Source organism: Microtus ochrogaster, chromosome 4 (genome assembly GCF_000317375.1).
Source record: "Microtus ochrogaster isolate Prairie Vole_2 chromosome 4, MicOch1.0, whole genome shotgun sequence".
NCBI lineage: Eukaryota > Metazoa > Chordata > Mammalia > Rodentia > Cricetidae > Microtus > Microtus ochrogaster.
Genome location: NC_022011.1, coordinates 5,794,254 through 5,808,273, shown reverse-complemented (window position 1 = coordinate 5,808,273; position 14,020 = coordinate 5,794,254). Strand labels below are relative to the sequence as shown.

Below are 14,020 nucleotides of genomic sequence, written 5' to 3'. Positions count from 1 at the left end.
CCTTTTCTCTACTAACGCTGCTTTTGCCTTCCAGCATCTTAACGGTGACCCAGCTGCTCAGGAAAAGCCAGACAGATGTGACTTCTTCAATCAACTACCTCAGGACGCCAGCGGATTAGACAGAACCAACAAAAGCGACCATCTCGAAATGCCAGCGGTCAGAAGAACCACCAGGACATCGCCAAGATCATCGGATACACCAGGGACCCCTCAATGCCCAAAAGCCAGCAGGAAGCAGTCATGAAGGACCGGGCTACACCCCATATTCCCTCTGAGACCCCCCAATTTTTTTTAACAAAATAAAAAGGGTGGTATGTTGTTCTTTTGGAAAACTACAACTCCCATGCTCCCCCTGGACTACGGATACCTCTGCGCTCCCCGTTTAAAAGGCAGGGCTACACGAGGCCCCCTCCTCTTGTCCTGCCTTTCCTCGTGTGTCCCACATCCTTTGCCCTTCTGTGTTTCCCTCCCCCATTAAAGTGGACCCACATGGGAGCCGCCGTGTCATGTCTGTGTTTGTTCCGCCGTGCGTGTCTGTCCTGTGCCCCGTGTTCAGGAAGAACACCCCCTGCCCCCTTTATTATTTTTTAAGAAGAACAAGCACATGTGCCAAACTTAGAATATTAGCAGTTTACAAAAGGAACAGTTGCCCCTATGAAAGACCCAAGCTTAGCTGCTGTAACGCCATTCTGCAAAGCAGGATATCTGTAAAATAGGATGTCTGCAAAGCAGGATATCTGTAAAATAGAAACAGGATATCTGTTGCCATACATCTGTGCTGGGAGAGGAAAAACCATTCATGCCCCTTGCCTCATTCCAACCGACCACTAACCACGCATCTGCTTCTGTAACCTGCTTTTGCCGCCCTCTTTCCTATGAAAAGACCTCCTCCCAGTCTGCAGGGGTGCAAGTCCTCCGAAAGACTTTGCCGCCCGCAGGTACCTGTGTTTACCTAATAAACCTCTTGCCGATTGCAGCCTGTGGTCTCAGAGTGTTTTCTGGGTCTCAGGGTCTCCACTGGAGGGAAGGTCCTCTCTGAGGGTCTTTCAACACGACCCCCCAAGAACTCACGAGAGACCTTCCTTGCTGCAATCACACTAGGTTTATTGACAGGAACCAGCGCTGTGGCCGAGACTCATATCCCACGCAGGTAGGAGTTCAACCCTGAGTAGCTGGGAGAGGAGGTATTTAAGGGAAGAAACCACAACCCAGAAGGGGGTAGGGAGAGCGTGGAAAATTCCGAAAATACTAGTGATCATTGAAAAATTCCGAAAATACCAGTGATAATCACAAGAAGGTAACTTCCCGTTTCTCAAGATTATAATCTAACTTTATGGTCAACTAATTCCTGTAACACAGTCACTGAACCAGCTAACCTAGGTTTTTGGCTCTTCTCTTTCTGCTAGAAGGGGTCTGGATTTATCCTGATCTTTCAGAACAAACCTAGAACCTAGAGGTCTCTAACCAGGACCTAATCTCCTCCTTTCTGCTGGCTGGTTTTTGCCTCCGCCCAAGGCAGAACAGAATCCAGCAAGGTCACCCTCACCAGATACTACCTTTCCCTTTAGGGCCTGGCCTCTAAGTTTACACATAAAGGGCAGGAACTCTGCCCTCACCTCCCAACAGCAGAGGACTATCAATCCCTGTGCACCTCAGGGGAGCTCCAGGACACAGCGGTGAAGGCTCAGACAAAGGTCTGGCCTGGTACAGCAGGCTTGTTTTCAGAGTAGTATATTCATGTCCTTTTTAAGAATCAGTGTAGGGCTGGAGAGATGGCTCAGAGGTTAAGAGCATTGCCTGCTCTTCCAAAGGTCCTGAGTTCAATTCCCAGCAACCACATGGTGGTTCACAACCATCTGTAACGGGGTCTGGTGCCCTCTTTTGGCCTGCAGGCATACACACACAGACAGAATATTGTATACATAATAAATAAATAAATATCTTTTAAAAAAAGAATCAGTGTATTGTCCCCTTAAAACATCTGGATTCTGAGACTGGGGAGGAGGATAGCACAGAAATAGAGAAATAGAGCCCAGCACACACTCCAAACAAATCTGGATTTTGATCGACTTCCAAGTATCTTGCCTTGATCCATAGTCTCTCAGTCAGACTGTATCGTGGCTGCTGATGGGTCCATGGAAAGCATTTGTACCTGAGGCAGTTATGCTGTGGGGAGTCACTTGGAGCGAGGAGAGATGCAGAGCAGATGGGCTCTGAGCCTTGTCACTCTCCCTGTTCCAAAGTTCCCCATGATTTTCTGGTCCTCTTAGGATGAGTTCGAGGTCTTCCCAATGCATTAAAGGTTTGCTGCTCTCAACTCCTCCCACCAAAGAAGTTTGTCCCCATAAGCTGATAGGGAGCTATGAAGAGGGACCCAGTGTGTGTTTCTGGTGACACACGAGCTGTGACAAATAGGCCAGGCCTGACTTGGGGACAGAGGGCATCTAAGCCAAGACCTGAAAGATAAGCAGAGGTTACTCAAATGGGCAAGCCAAAGTATAAACAGTGAGAAGCAAGGGGCAAAAGACGTCCTTGGCAGAGGACTCAATAGGAGAAAGGCCTTAGAGCAGTGGTTCTCGACCTTCCTAACCCCGTGACCATCTAATACAGTTCCACACGTTACAGCAACCCCCAACCGTAACGTTATTTTTTGTTGCTACTTCACAACTATAATTTGCTACTGTTGTGAATCATGATGTGAATATTTTATATGCAGGATATCTGACATTTGACCCTTGTAAAAGGGTCATTCAACTCCCAAAGAGGTCATGATCCCCAGGTTGAGAACAACTGGCCTCGAGGAAGAGGCTGAAGCGATACTGCTCTATTCGGACAGAGTGAGATTAGATTATCAGGGACCTTGACTATGATCAGGTCTTGGACTTAAGAGCAAGAGGACCCAGAAAGACTCTTCTCACTGTGCAGAAGAGGGGGCAGGACAGTAGGGTCGGGAAGGGAAAGCAAGGAGGAGCCATTGCATTTTCCAAGATGGAAACCACTGGTAGGCTCTTTTGTTTTGCTGAGACAAGATCTAACTTTGTAGCCCAGGTTGGCCTGAAACTCACTGTGTAGCCCCAGCAGGCCCCAAACTCATAGCTCCTGCCTCAGCTTCTCATGAGCAGGGATCACAGGTGTGCGGCACCCCAGCAGGTTCCTGGTGGGCTCTTGATTGACAGCTGTCAGACATGATGACTAACGGGATGCAGAGGTGAGGGGAAAAGACTCTTGGTGGGATCACTGTTTGCAAAGGAGCTGCTCAGGGAGCCAAGGGTCTGGTGTGTGATGGCTCTGCCCCCTGGCCTAAGGCTATTCCACACCCACTCTGATGCTGCCAACTCCAGAGGTTGGGAAAAGAATGCACTGGTGAGGCCTCAGCCCCTGCCTGGTGAGAGCCTCTCTCTACTGGGGAGGAATAACACGGCTGGAAGGTTCCCTGGGATTCTATGCCTCTTGTCTTCCCATTTTCTTTTCCTGGGTCACTACCCCTGAGATTCACTGAACATCCCTCCAGTGTTGGCCAGAGTGTCCTAGCAAACAGACATTCTTGTTCCAAGGATGCAGCAGCCATGTAAAACTGAGGCTACAATAGAAGGCACAGCTTCAGACAAGGAGACTGTTGGGTTATGGAACCTCCCATGGCGAGGTGGCCAAAAGGGTTATGTGCTGGTGTGTTGTGGACACCAGGGGGCGCTGCAGGACAGGGCTAACACATGCTAGCACTGCATACGTATAGCTCCATACAAACCAAGTTCAAGTTTAGCTCCACACACTCTGAGTCTGATACATGCACTGACTGCTAGGCTTTTAGTGTGAACCTATGGTTTACTGGATTGTATCTTAGGACAGGTTTCATTTGTCTTGTTTTGGGGTTGTTTGTTTGGTTTTGGTTTTTGGTTTGTTTGGTTGTTTGGTTTGGTTTGGGTTTGGGTATTTTGTTTGTTATGTTTTGAGACAGGGTTTCTCTGTATGGCCCTGACTATACTAGAACTGTCTCTATAGACCAGGCTGACCTCGAAATCAGAGCTCCACCTGCCTCTGCTTCCTGAGTGGCCGGAATTAAAGTCTTGCACACCGCCCCTGGCTGGCTGGTTTTTGTTTGAGGTTTTTGCGGTGCAGGTAAACAAGTCCCCTGCTTGGTGCTTAGGCAAGTTAGGCAACTGAGTAGTCTTTGCTGCTCAGTTGTCCCATTTGTAAGAAAGGCGTAATGACAGTAGTTCCTCTCATGTCTGCCATGAGCATCTGAAGGATGATTGACCAGAAAGTGCCTAGACCGTGGCTGGCACCCAGCAAAAGCTCAACAAATATCCCCTGGCCTACTTATGGACACACACTCCAGGCCCCTCTAGTCACAGCCTAAAGATTGGTGAACTGCGACTGGTGGAGGTGTCACAATTTTAGCGTGAGTAGCATAGGCATCTCCTACCTAAAAATAACTTGGAACTTACAGAAGCCCAGAACATCCGTGGGATGAATGTCTCGATAAGTGGCTAATGATTTTTCTGTGGGAGCCACGGTCCTTCTGGGGGGCGCTTGGAGTCACTGTGGTCCCAGCTCCTCCCTAATCTGTCTGTTGTCCCCACCCCTGCTCACCCACCTTGGGATCCTAACCTGCTAGTTAGCACCTTTACACTAGTTCCTGGTGTTAGGAATTTTTCCTAACGCGAACTCTCTGCCGACGCAAAATCCCAATCAAGCCAAATCAAAACAAGCCAAATTAAGAAATATCCAGGCTTAATGGGATTCCTGCGCTCTCGTGTAGCCCCGAGGGGGAACCGGGAGCCACGTAGGCGACCACTCGGAGGAAGGAAAAGAGACCACGTGATCCTCTTTTGAGCCTTCACTTAAAGACTCTGTGGGCGTGGTCCTGACCACGCTGCTGGGATTTGGAGTCCAGACCTTACACCTCTCAGCACTGGGGGCTGGGATAGATGTGAGGGGTTGGGGTCTATGCTCCCAACTTAACACCTGGCCCGACTTATCTAGTTCTTAAAACCATTGCAAGGACAAAAAGAAGCTCTGCAAGGGACGTTAATCCTACTTCTTGGGAACAACGCCAATCTCTCCCTTCTTACCCTGGCTCCTCCCCTCCTACCAGTCCTGTCCCTTAGGCCTTGGGTTACCCTGGCCCTTTGGATCCTCTACTAGAGTAGTACTGTCCCCTCAGAAGGACCTGAACTGACCTCCCTTGATCTGATGACATTGCCCAGAGCTCCAGGCACAAAGTAGTTAAAGTGGTATTTCAAAACCCAAGCTCGCTAACACCTCTCGTCCCTCAGGCCTCTGATTTGCCCGCCCTCTGTACAGAGGTATCAAAACTGAGAACCCAAGAGGGGCAGTGCCTTTCTTACAGCCACACAGAAAGAGGACAGAGCCGGGGTTTTTCTTCAGAGACTTGCTGGCCTAGCACTCCACCATGCACCCTCCTAAAGCAGGCTCTACCGGCACTGGAGTTGGTGTCCGGGGAGTCTAGCTTAGGTGGGAAGCTGTGACTGTAAGAAGCAGCAAGCCAGCAAGGGAGTCCCAGAGAGAGATTTTTTTTTTTTGTTTTGTTTTGTTTTGTTTTTAAGACAGGGTTTCTCCGGTAGTCATTGGTGCCATTGGTGCCTGTCCTGGAACTAGCTCTTGTAGACCAGGTTGGCCTCGAACTCACAGAGATCTGCCTGCCTCTGCCTCCCAAGTGCTGGGATTAAAGGCGTGTGCCACCACTGCCTGACATTTTTTTTTTGCAGGTAGTGACCTCAGATAGTGGCTTTATGGACGACAGAGAAATCAAGGGGCCAACACCGTTGTTACTCAGGCACCTGTGTGCTCCCTGTCCTCCAGGCCTGCACTGTGGCCCAGCACAGAGTGGTATGTGCAAAGCTCTTCCCATGGCCTCAGTGGTGTAGGAGGTCCTTCTGATTATGTGCTGCTTTCATTGGCTAATGAATAAAGAAACTGCCTTGGCCTTTTGATAGGGCAGAATTTAGTTAGGCAGGGAAAACAGAACTGAATTCTGGGAAGAAGAAAGCAGAGTCAGGGAGACACCATGGATCCTCCGCCTGAGATAGACGCTGGTTAGAATCTTTCCCGGTAAGCCACTACCACATAGCAACATACAGATTAATAGAAATGGGTTAAATCAAGATGTGAGAGTTAGCCAATAAGAGACTAGAACTAATGGGCCAGGCAGTGTTTTAATTAATACAATTTCTGTGTGGTTATTTTGGGGCTAAGCTAGCTGGGCAGCCGGAAAGAACAAGCAACCCTCTCTCCTACAACACCTCAGCATCACCAATCAGATGTAGAGGGACCTGCAGAGTGAAGAACCAAGGAGAATTAGATATCCTTCATTCTGACCCCCAGGTCCTATTCTACTCCCAAACCACATGAGACCCAGGGGAGAGAAGAGAGAGGTATACCAAGATTCCTCTTGGATTGCTACCAGCAGCCAGTGGCCTTCTGGCCTCTGACTTCTCCTGGGAGATCAGGTAACCCCTAGAGTGGGCTCAAAGCAGCAGGAATTATGTGATGGGTGTCTAGAATCCTAGCATCCTTGGTCTTGACCACAGGAGTTAGTGCCCAGCCTTCTTCAGGACCACCCTCCATGGAAGCATCAAGGAGCTGCCCCTGCCCCCAAGGATGGGAACTCTGACTCATGGCATGCCAAGGCACTTCCCAATTAGGGGTCTCCATGTTCCTCTGTGGTCCTCAGACCATAGCATGACCAGGCTGCTGGTCTTTTCTAGCCTTAGCCTTATAGTCTCTCTCCCTTAGGCTGTGGCCTGACCCCTTCATAGCTTGCCAGGCACACATGGGCTTGGGTTAAGCATGAGATTGACACTCAGAGGTGCCAGGATTGTGGGAAGGAGACAGTACTAGCAGGAACAGCAGGTGGTCCTTGAAAGTGTCTAGGAAGCCAGATGGTTGGGAAGGTAGCTCAGTTGGTGGATTACTTTCCTAGTATGCTCAAAGCCCTGGGTTCATACTTCAGCACTGCATAAAACCTGACATGCTAGCTGGGCGGTGGTGATACACACCTTTAATCCCAGCACGTGGGAGGCAGAGACAGGTGGATCTCTGTGAGCTGGAGGCCAGCCTGGTCTGTTGTCGGGGTTTTTCTATCCTGCCCAGTTCCTGCAATCGTTAAGTCCCAAAGAAATCAACACAGAAGTCTACATTAGTTATAAACTGATTGCCCCATTAGCTCATGCTTCCTATTAACTCTTATAATGTATATTAGCCCATATTTCTTATCTGTGTTAGCCACATGGCTTGGTATCTTTTTCAGTGAGGCAGTCACATTTTGGTTCTTCTGTGGCTGGGCCAGGACTCCAGAGGAACGGGCTTCCTTCTTCCCAGCATTCTCACTGACCCACCTCTACTTCCTGTCTGGTTGTCCCACCTATACTTCCTGCCTGGCTACTAGCCAATCAGCATTTATTTAAAATGTAATTGATAGAATACAGACCATTGTCCCACACCACTGGTCTACGGAATGAGTTCCAGGACAGAAAAAAAAAACGGGCATGTTTATAATTCTAGCACTCCTGAAGTAGACATAAGAGAATCAGAGGTTCAAGCTCATATTCTCATATTGAACTCAAGACCAGCACAGACTACATGAGATCTGATTTCAAAGGAAGGGAGAGAGGGAGGAAGGGTAAAGGAAGAAAAAGAGAAGGGAAGGGAAGAAAAGGAAAGGGAAGGGAAGGGAAGGGAAGGGAAGGGAAGGGAAGGGAAGGGAAGAGAAGAGAAGAGAAGAGAAGAGAAGAGAAGAGAAGAGAAGAGAAGAGAAGAGAAGAGAAGGGAGGAGGCAGATCAAGACAAAGCAAACAAAACTCTAAGCCAGTATGGTGGCACAAGCCCATTATCCCAGCACTCTAGAAATGGAGAAAGGAGGATGACAAGCTAGAGGCTAGCCCAGGCTACATAACAAGATCTTGTCTAAAAATAAGTTAAGGAACAAGAGACTCAGGAAGAGCTGATATTTGCCCTGAGACAATGATGCACCAGAGTCCGCTGCTGCCTGGCTACCTGCTTAACATCCCTTGGGCTCCGTGTACACTGGATGAAGCCATATGTTTCCCAGGTATGTCATCGATATTCCTGGCCTGTCACAGCTGTCTTCCAAATGGGCCAGGTAAAAGGTTATTACTTCCCCGAGGAAAGGCAGCAAGAGTGGAGCCAGCTGTTGGCAGGTCGGGTCCTAGAGGCCCACACAAAACTGGCCAGGAACCTGCACAGCTGGGTGAGGGGGTTGATGTGTGGCTGGTCCACCAGGGACCTAGCAGGTGATCTCATTTCCTTACCTGCCTTCTCTTACCACTTCCTTCCGTCTATCCCAAGCTTGGTCTGTGTTTTGAGTGACATACTTCTGGGTGCTTGGTGCATATTGGCAAGCTAATTTTATCAAGAGGCTTGCTGGCAGCAGCAGAAATTTCAGCAACCTGAATTCAAGTATCCTATTGATGTGAGTACTGCCCCCTAGGGGCTAACAGAATGAGTGGACGGTCAGCAGAGAACAGGCCCAAACCTTGGTTTTTGTTTTGTTTTGTTTTGTTTTGTTTTGTTTGGGTCTTCTCTCACAATGTTGGGGGTTGAACTTTAGGGCCCACATTTGCTAGTGAAGCATTTTACCCTAAAACCATACCCCCCAGCTTTTTTTTTTTTTCAGTTTTTATTTGGAGACGGGATCTTGCTACATTGCCCAACAGGCCTTGAACCTGCAATTCTCCTGCTTCCACTGACCTCAGTTTGCAATGAGAGAGGAGCACCACCACAACCTAGGCTTTCAATCTTCCTGCACTTAAACAAACCTTTCAGTTACATTCTAAAATGTATCGGGGGGCAGTAACGCATATGTGACAGGACGTGCTTCTGGAGGTCAAAGGGCAGCCTGCGCCAGTTGCTCTCCCATTTCACTATGTGGATTCCAGGGGTCAAATGCAAGTCATCAAACTTGGCAACAGTCACCTTGAGCCTTCTTGCTCTCCCCTTGCTTTTTTTATTTTGAGACTGAGTCTCACTAAATGGCCCAGGTTAGCCATGAGCTTGTAATTGTCCTGCCTTAATCTCTTAAATAGCTTAAAGTACGGGCCTGAGTCACGGGCCCGGAATATTTTGGTGTGAACTTTTCATGGCTGAATTGATCCTATGCAATATACAGTTTCAAAGTCTATCTGCTAAAGTTATTGAGCCAAATCGGCCTTCTCTCATGTACTGGTTTGCCTTGCATATCTGTTAGTTCAACTGTGAACTAAATATATTCTAAAACACAAGCATAACAAATCAAAACCTAAAAAAGAAATAAAAGTGTCTGCTCTACACAGGCATGCACATTTTTTTCTTGTCATTATTCCCTAAGCAACGTGGTCCACTAACCATTTACATAGTATCTGCATTGTACTGGCTCTCATAAGTAATCTAAGAGTGGTACATTTGAATCTGAGAGTTATGGTGCCCACTTTAACCTCACCCAGTAGCTGTCAGGAGGATCTCAAATTGAAGATCTACCCGGACTGCACAGTGAGTTTGGGGTTGGACTGAATAACTTGGTGAGACCCTGTCTGAAACAAAAATAAGATGCTGGGGACACAGCAGGGGTATATGGTAGAAGGGAAGCGTACCTGGCAGATGCAAGAACTGAGGGTCTCAGCCAGTGCAAAAGAAGATTGGAGGATGCATGCAGGTAATGTCTGAATGCTACCCTGTTTTATGTAAGAGACCTGGGCATCCTGGAGTAGTGGCATCTTGCGGGGGCCAGGGTTTCTGGAACTCATCCCTCAAACACACCACAGGAGTGTTTTACTTTAGACGACAGCATAGACAATGAGTCTTCCGGGATTGAAAGTGTTTTATATGGGCTAAATGAAGTAGAACACACTTGTAATCCTAGCACTCAGGAGGCTGAGGCAGAAGGGTAGAGACCACATCTCACAAAAGTAAAATAATCCCCTTAATCCTAACTATGATCTTGCAGTAATCTTAGTACTGTCCTTTTAAAAAAAAAGATTTATTTAATTTTATTTTATGTGCACTGTGGTTTTGCCTGTGCATATGTGTGTGTGAGGGTGCCAGATGCCCTGGAACTGGAATTACAGTTGTGAATTCCATGTGGGTGCTGGGAATTGAACCTGAGTCCTCTGGAAGAGCAGTCAGTGCACCTAACCACTGAACATCTCCCCAGCCCCTCAGTACTATTCTTATGTGGATTTTGCACATAAAGAAAAAATTCCTAAAATTTTTCTAAATTCCTAGAAGCTGGTAATTTACCCGAGGTCACACAGTGACAAAGCTAAGGTTTAAACCCAGGCAGCCTAGCTAGGATTCACCATGTTAAGCTGGCTGGTGCTCCAGAAGCTTCTAAAGCACGTTATTACCAACCCTGGAACACATTGCTGTCCTGTCTCCTCTCCCTGCTTCCTTTCCGGTAGTGTGGGAGTGAGACTATCATCAACAAGGCCTTAAGAGACTCTATCTGTCAACAAGGTTTTGTGTATCTTAGATGGTCTCTCAGATTAAATTTCTCAGTCAAAGGACATAGGCAAATTTTCAGGTTCTTGCTCCATGTTGTCTCAGTTGAGGAGACATGGTGTCATTTCCATGTTTGCTATCTAGATAGCCAATAGTGAGAGTGTGGTAGAGAGGAGATGCTTCCACAGCTTCCGAGCCCCCAAGGTATGGTATACAAGCCACATCAGCAAATAGGACTTTCTAGAAGATTTTCTGGGAGCATCGGTGTTATTCCCAGGCCCCTGGGCCATCCAAGGATTGTGCTGGGATGTGTTGGGAGACTGTCGCTGGAGACGATGCCTTGCTATGAATCCTCACCCCCCACTTCTTCCCTGCAAGCCCATGGGAGTCATATGTGTGTGTGTTATGTATACATGTGTGTGTGTGTGTGCATGAATGTGTGCCTGTGCCATGGTGCACATTTAGAAGTCTGAAAACAACCTCAGGTGTCAGTCTTCCCCTTACACCTTTTCTGAGAGGGGCTCCTTGTGTTGGCTTTTCCTGCTGCACACACCTTCTGAGCTGGCCCATGAGCTTCTCTGAGTCTCCTGTTTCTGCCTCGCACCTCACTGTGGTAGCACGGGGATTATGGATGCATGCTGCCATACCCAGCCTTACATGGACTCTGGGCATTTAAATTCAGATCCTCATGTTTGTGTGGCAAGCACTTTACCTACTGAACCGCTCCCTAGATTCCCATGGGAATCATTTTGTTTGTTTGTTTGTTTATTTGTTTTTGTTTTTCAAAACAGGGTTTCTCTGTGAAACTTTGGAGCCTGTCACGGAACTTGCTCAGTAGACCAGGCTGGCCTTGAACTCAAAGAGATCCACCTGCCTCTACCTCCTGTGAGCTGCTGGGATTAAAGGCGTGCACCACCACCACGTGGCTTGGGAATTGTGTTGAAAGAAACAGAACAGAACAAAATTGCCCACCACGGAGAAGCTTGTCCACCCCCAAGCCTGATTCCAGCCAATGGGATACGGTAGTCTAATATTGTGGATGGTTAGCAGACTGTAACCAAGTGGGTTATATCCAACATACCAGAAGATTCCCCGGTTGGGGTCCTATAGGCAGTAGTCACCTTGAGCCTGTCTCAAGCCTTTCTTAGAGGAGCATGGAGCCTAATCAATGATGACTGGGCAGTGATCTCCATACTCCTGAGGATAGAGGAAAAGCCACAAGAGTGGGAAATGTGGATAAGGATTCCGAGCACTCACTGAATGGACTTTGGAAGAAATTGTGCCCTCCAATGTCTTGCGGACCTACAGAACTGGAGATGATAGGCCGGAGAAAGACATGTCCCTTACCTTCTGACCTCCCAGCACAGAACCCCCTAGATGGCCAGTTCTCAAAGGTAAGTCAGGATGCCAGGACTCCCACCTGGCCTGCCAGTGAAGATGGAACCATCTCTTCCCATCTAGTCCAGCACTTGCCCCTACAGCTCCAAATATCAGGCCCCATCTCCCTTTCCTGGCTGATCACACAGGTCGACCTTTACAGTGATGATTAGGTCTTTTCCAGGGAACCCTCCAGTTCAATCACTACCCTCATCTCACTGAGAGACCTTTCTCATGGTTGCCAGCTACAATCTGAGACCAAGGGTACTCATCACACCGACTTCCTGTCCCTGACACAGTCTGACACTCTATAACCTTGGCAGAAAGCCACACGTACAAGAATCTTCAAGAAGTATGAGCAATCAGGAAGGCCAAGGGCTCTTAAACCCACAGGGTGGATCTCCAGGGGCTGAGGGACCCATTAACGCTAGGGTTCCGCTCCAGTCTTGGCACTTACTCAATTGTGAAGTTTGACTCGCGCTAGCCAAACTTTAAGCCGTTGCCAAAAGAACAAACTGGGCAGGGATTGCACGCAAACCCGTCTGGTTGAAGAGCCAAAACCATACAGTATGACCTGTCACCCCAAGGAGGAGGGACGAGGCTCCACAGCTGGTAAGAGGCTGGTTGTACCTCCTCCAGCCCAGCCCCCGGTGACAAGAGTCAAGGAGATAAAAGCAGATCTTTCTGGTGCTTGCACACTACAGTCCCAAGTCTCTTCTGACCCCATAAGGGCTGGCATCGCCACAGCCCATAGCAGAAGCTGGCTGGAGCATGAAGTGGATCCTGGGCTTGAGCCTCGTCCTGTGCCTGGTAGTCCCGATGGCCTTAGGTAAGACCTTCATCCCTCTAGGGGTGCCCGTACCTGCTCAGCCTCTTCTGGACAGGGGCGCTTAGACAAGGTCTAGGGAGATGGAGGGCAATGTTTCAGAGCGCTCGTGTGCGACCAGCTAGAAGTCTGAGCAAATCATTTGTCCTCTCTGAGCCCCATCACTGCTCTTCGAAGTGGAGACTGTGTCTCCTACCTCCTGGTATCAGTGAGGGACCTCCTTCTGGCCTTTCCCCGCTCTCTCCTGCCTTCTGTCTTCTAAGCGGGAGTCCTGCTTCTACCTCCCCCTGTCCTGCATGGCCTCTTTCCTATCTGGACCTTTCACCTCACTGTCCTCCTTTCTATCGTCCTCTGAACTGTTGCAATAGTGCAGCACATTAACAGCCATTAATTGAGGTATTGGATAAACACACAGCAGGATGTACATATCTAAACTATATGATTATTATACATAACTACAAAAATAGTTATATATGATGTCACCACTGTTCTGATCAAAATCTAGATTATTGACAGTATCCCATGTGCCATTCCCTAGTCAACATCTTCAAAGGGATCACTGTTCTGACCTCTATTGTTAGTTGATTTTTGCATAAATAATTACATAAGGGCTTTTTTGGTAGTGGGGGGTTTTTCTGAGAAGTTTTGATAAAACTGATTTAGCATTTTGTGATATTATCTCTTTTTGATATATGCACATAGCTGTGACATTAGCATGTACTCAACTTATTTTTAAGATTTTTAAATTGTACTTCTGTGTGTGTATATGTGTTTGTGTGTGTGCCTGTGTGTATGTGTGTATGTGTGTGTGTATTCTTGCCTGTGTATGCCACAGCACACTTGTGGAGGCCAGAAGACAAATTGCAAGAGTCTGTCTTCGCCTTCTACCAAGTGAATTCCAGAGACCAGACTCAAGTCCCTAGGCTTAGCAGCAAGCACCTTTGTCCACGGAACCTTCTTACTGGCCCCACAAAGTTTTATAATCTGCTTACTTTTTCCACTTACGTTCTTATGGAAGGCAGTTTATAGCTTAAGTTTGTATTTACTTGGCTTAGTTCATAGCTGTGAAAGAGGCTCCAGCATCCACTGAAGTTCAGATCAGTCTTTGCTTTAATGAGAGGACATCAGACGCTGGGGCTGTCACAGATCCTGGTCAGAATGGGATGCATGTACATCATGTAGAATTGGACAAGTGAAATCTGAGTGTTTTCCTGCATGCTAATGTGCTATGTTTTCATAATTCAAATAATAGTGATATTTCAAAAAATACATTTAGAGCCGGGCGGTGGTGGCGCACGCCTTTAATCCCAGCACTCGGGAGGCAGAGGCAGGCGGATCTCTGTGAGTTCGAGACCAGCCTGG

At 47.9% G+C, this 14,020-nt stretch overlaps 1 protein-coding gene across 1 annotated transcript in view; it reads left to right on the top strand.

Annotated features, from left to right (window-relative positions):
- The first annotated feature begins 12,588 nt into the window (after window positions 1-12,588).
- The window catches only part of Ces4a (carboxylesterase 4A), a 17,464-nt gene continuing 16,032 nt past the window's right edge, over window positions 12,589-14,020 (top strand). Inside the window, exon 1 of the mRNA XM_005345500.2 lies at window positions 12,589-12,661. Within this exon, the coding sequence (XP_005345557.2) occupies window positions 12,604-12,661 (58 nt within the window). The 5' untranslated portion in view covers window positions 12,589-12,603. The remainder of the gene's footprint in view (window positions 12,662-14,020) is intronic.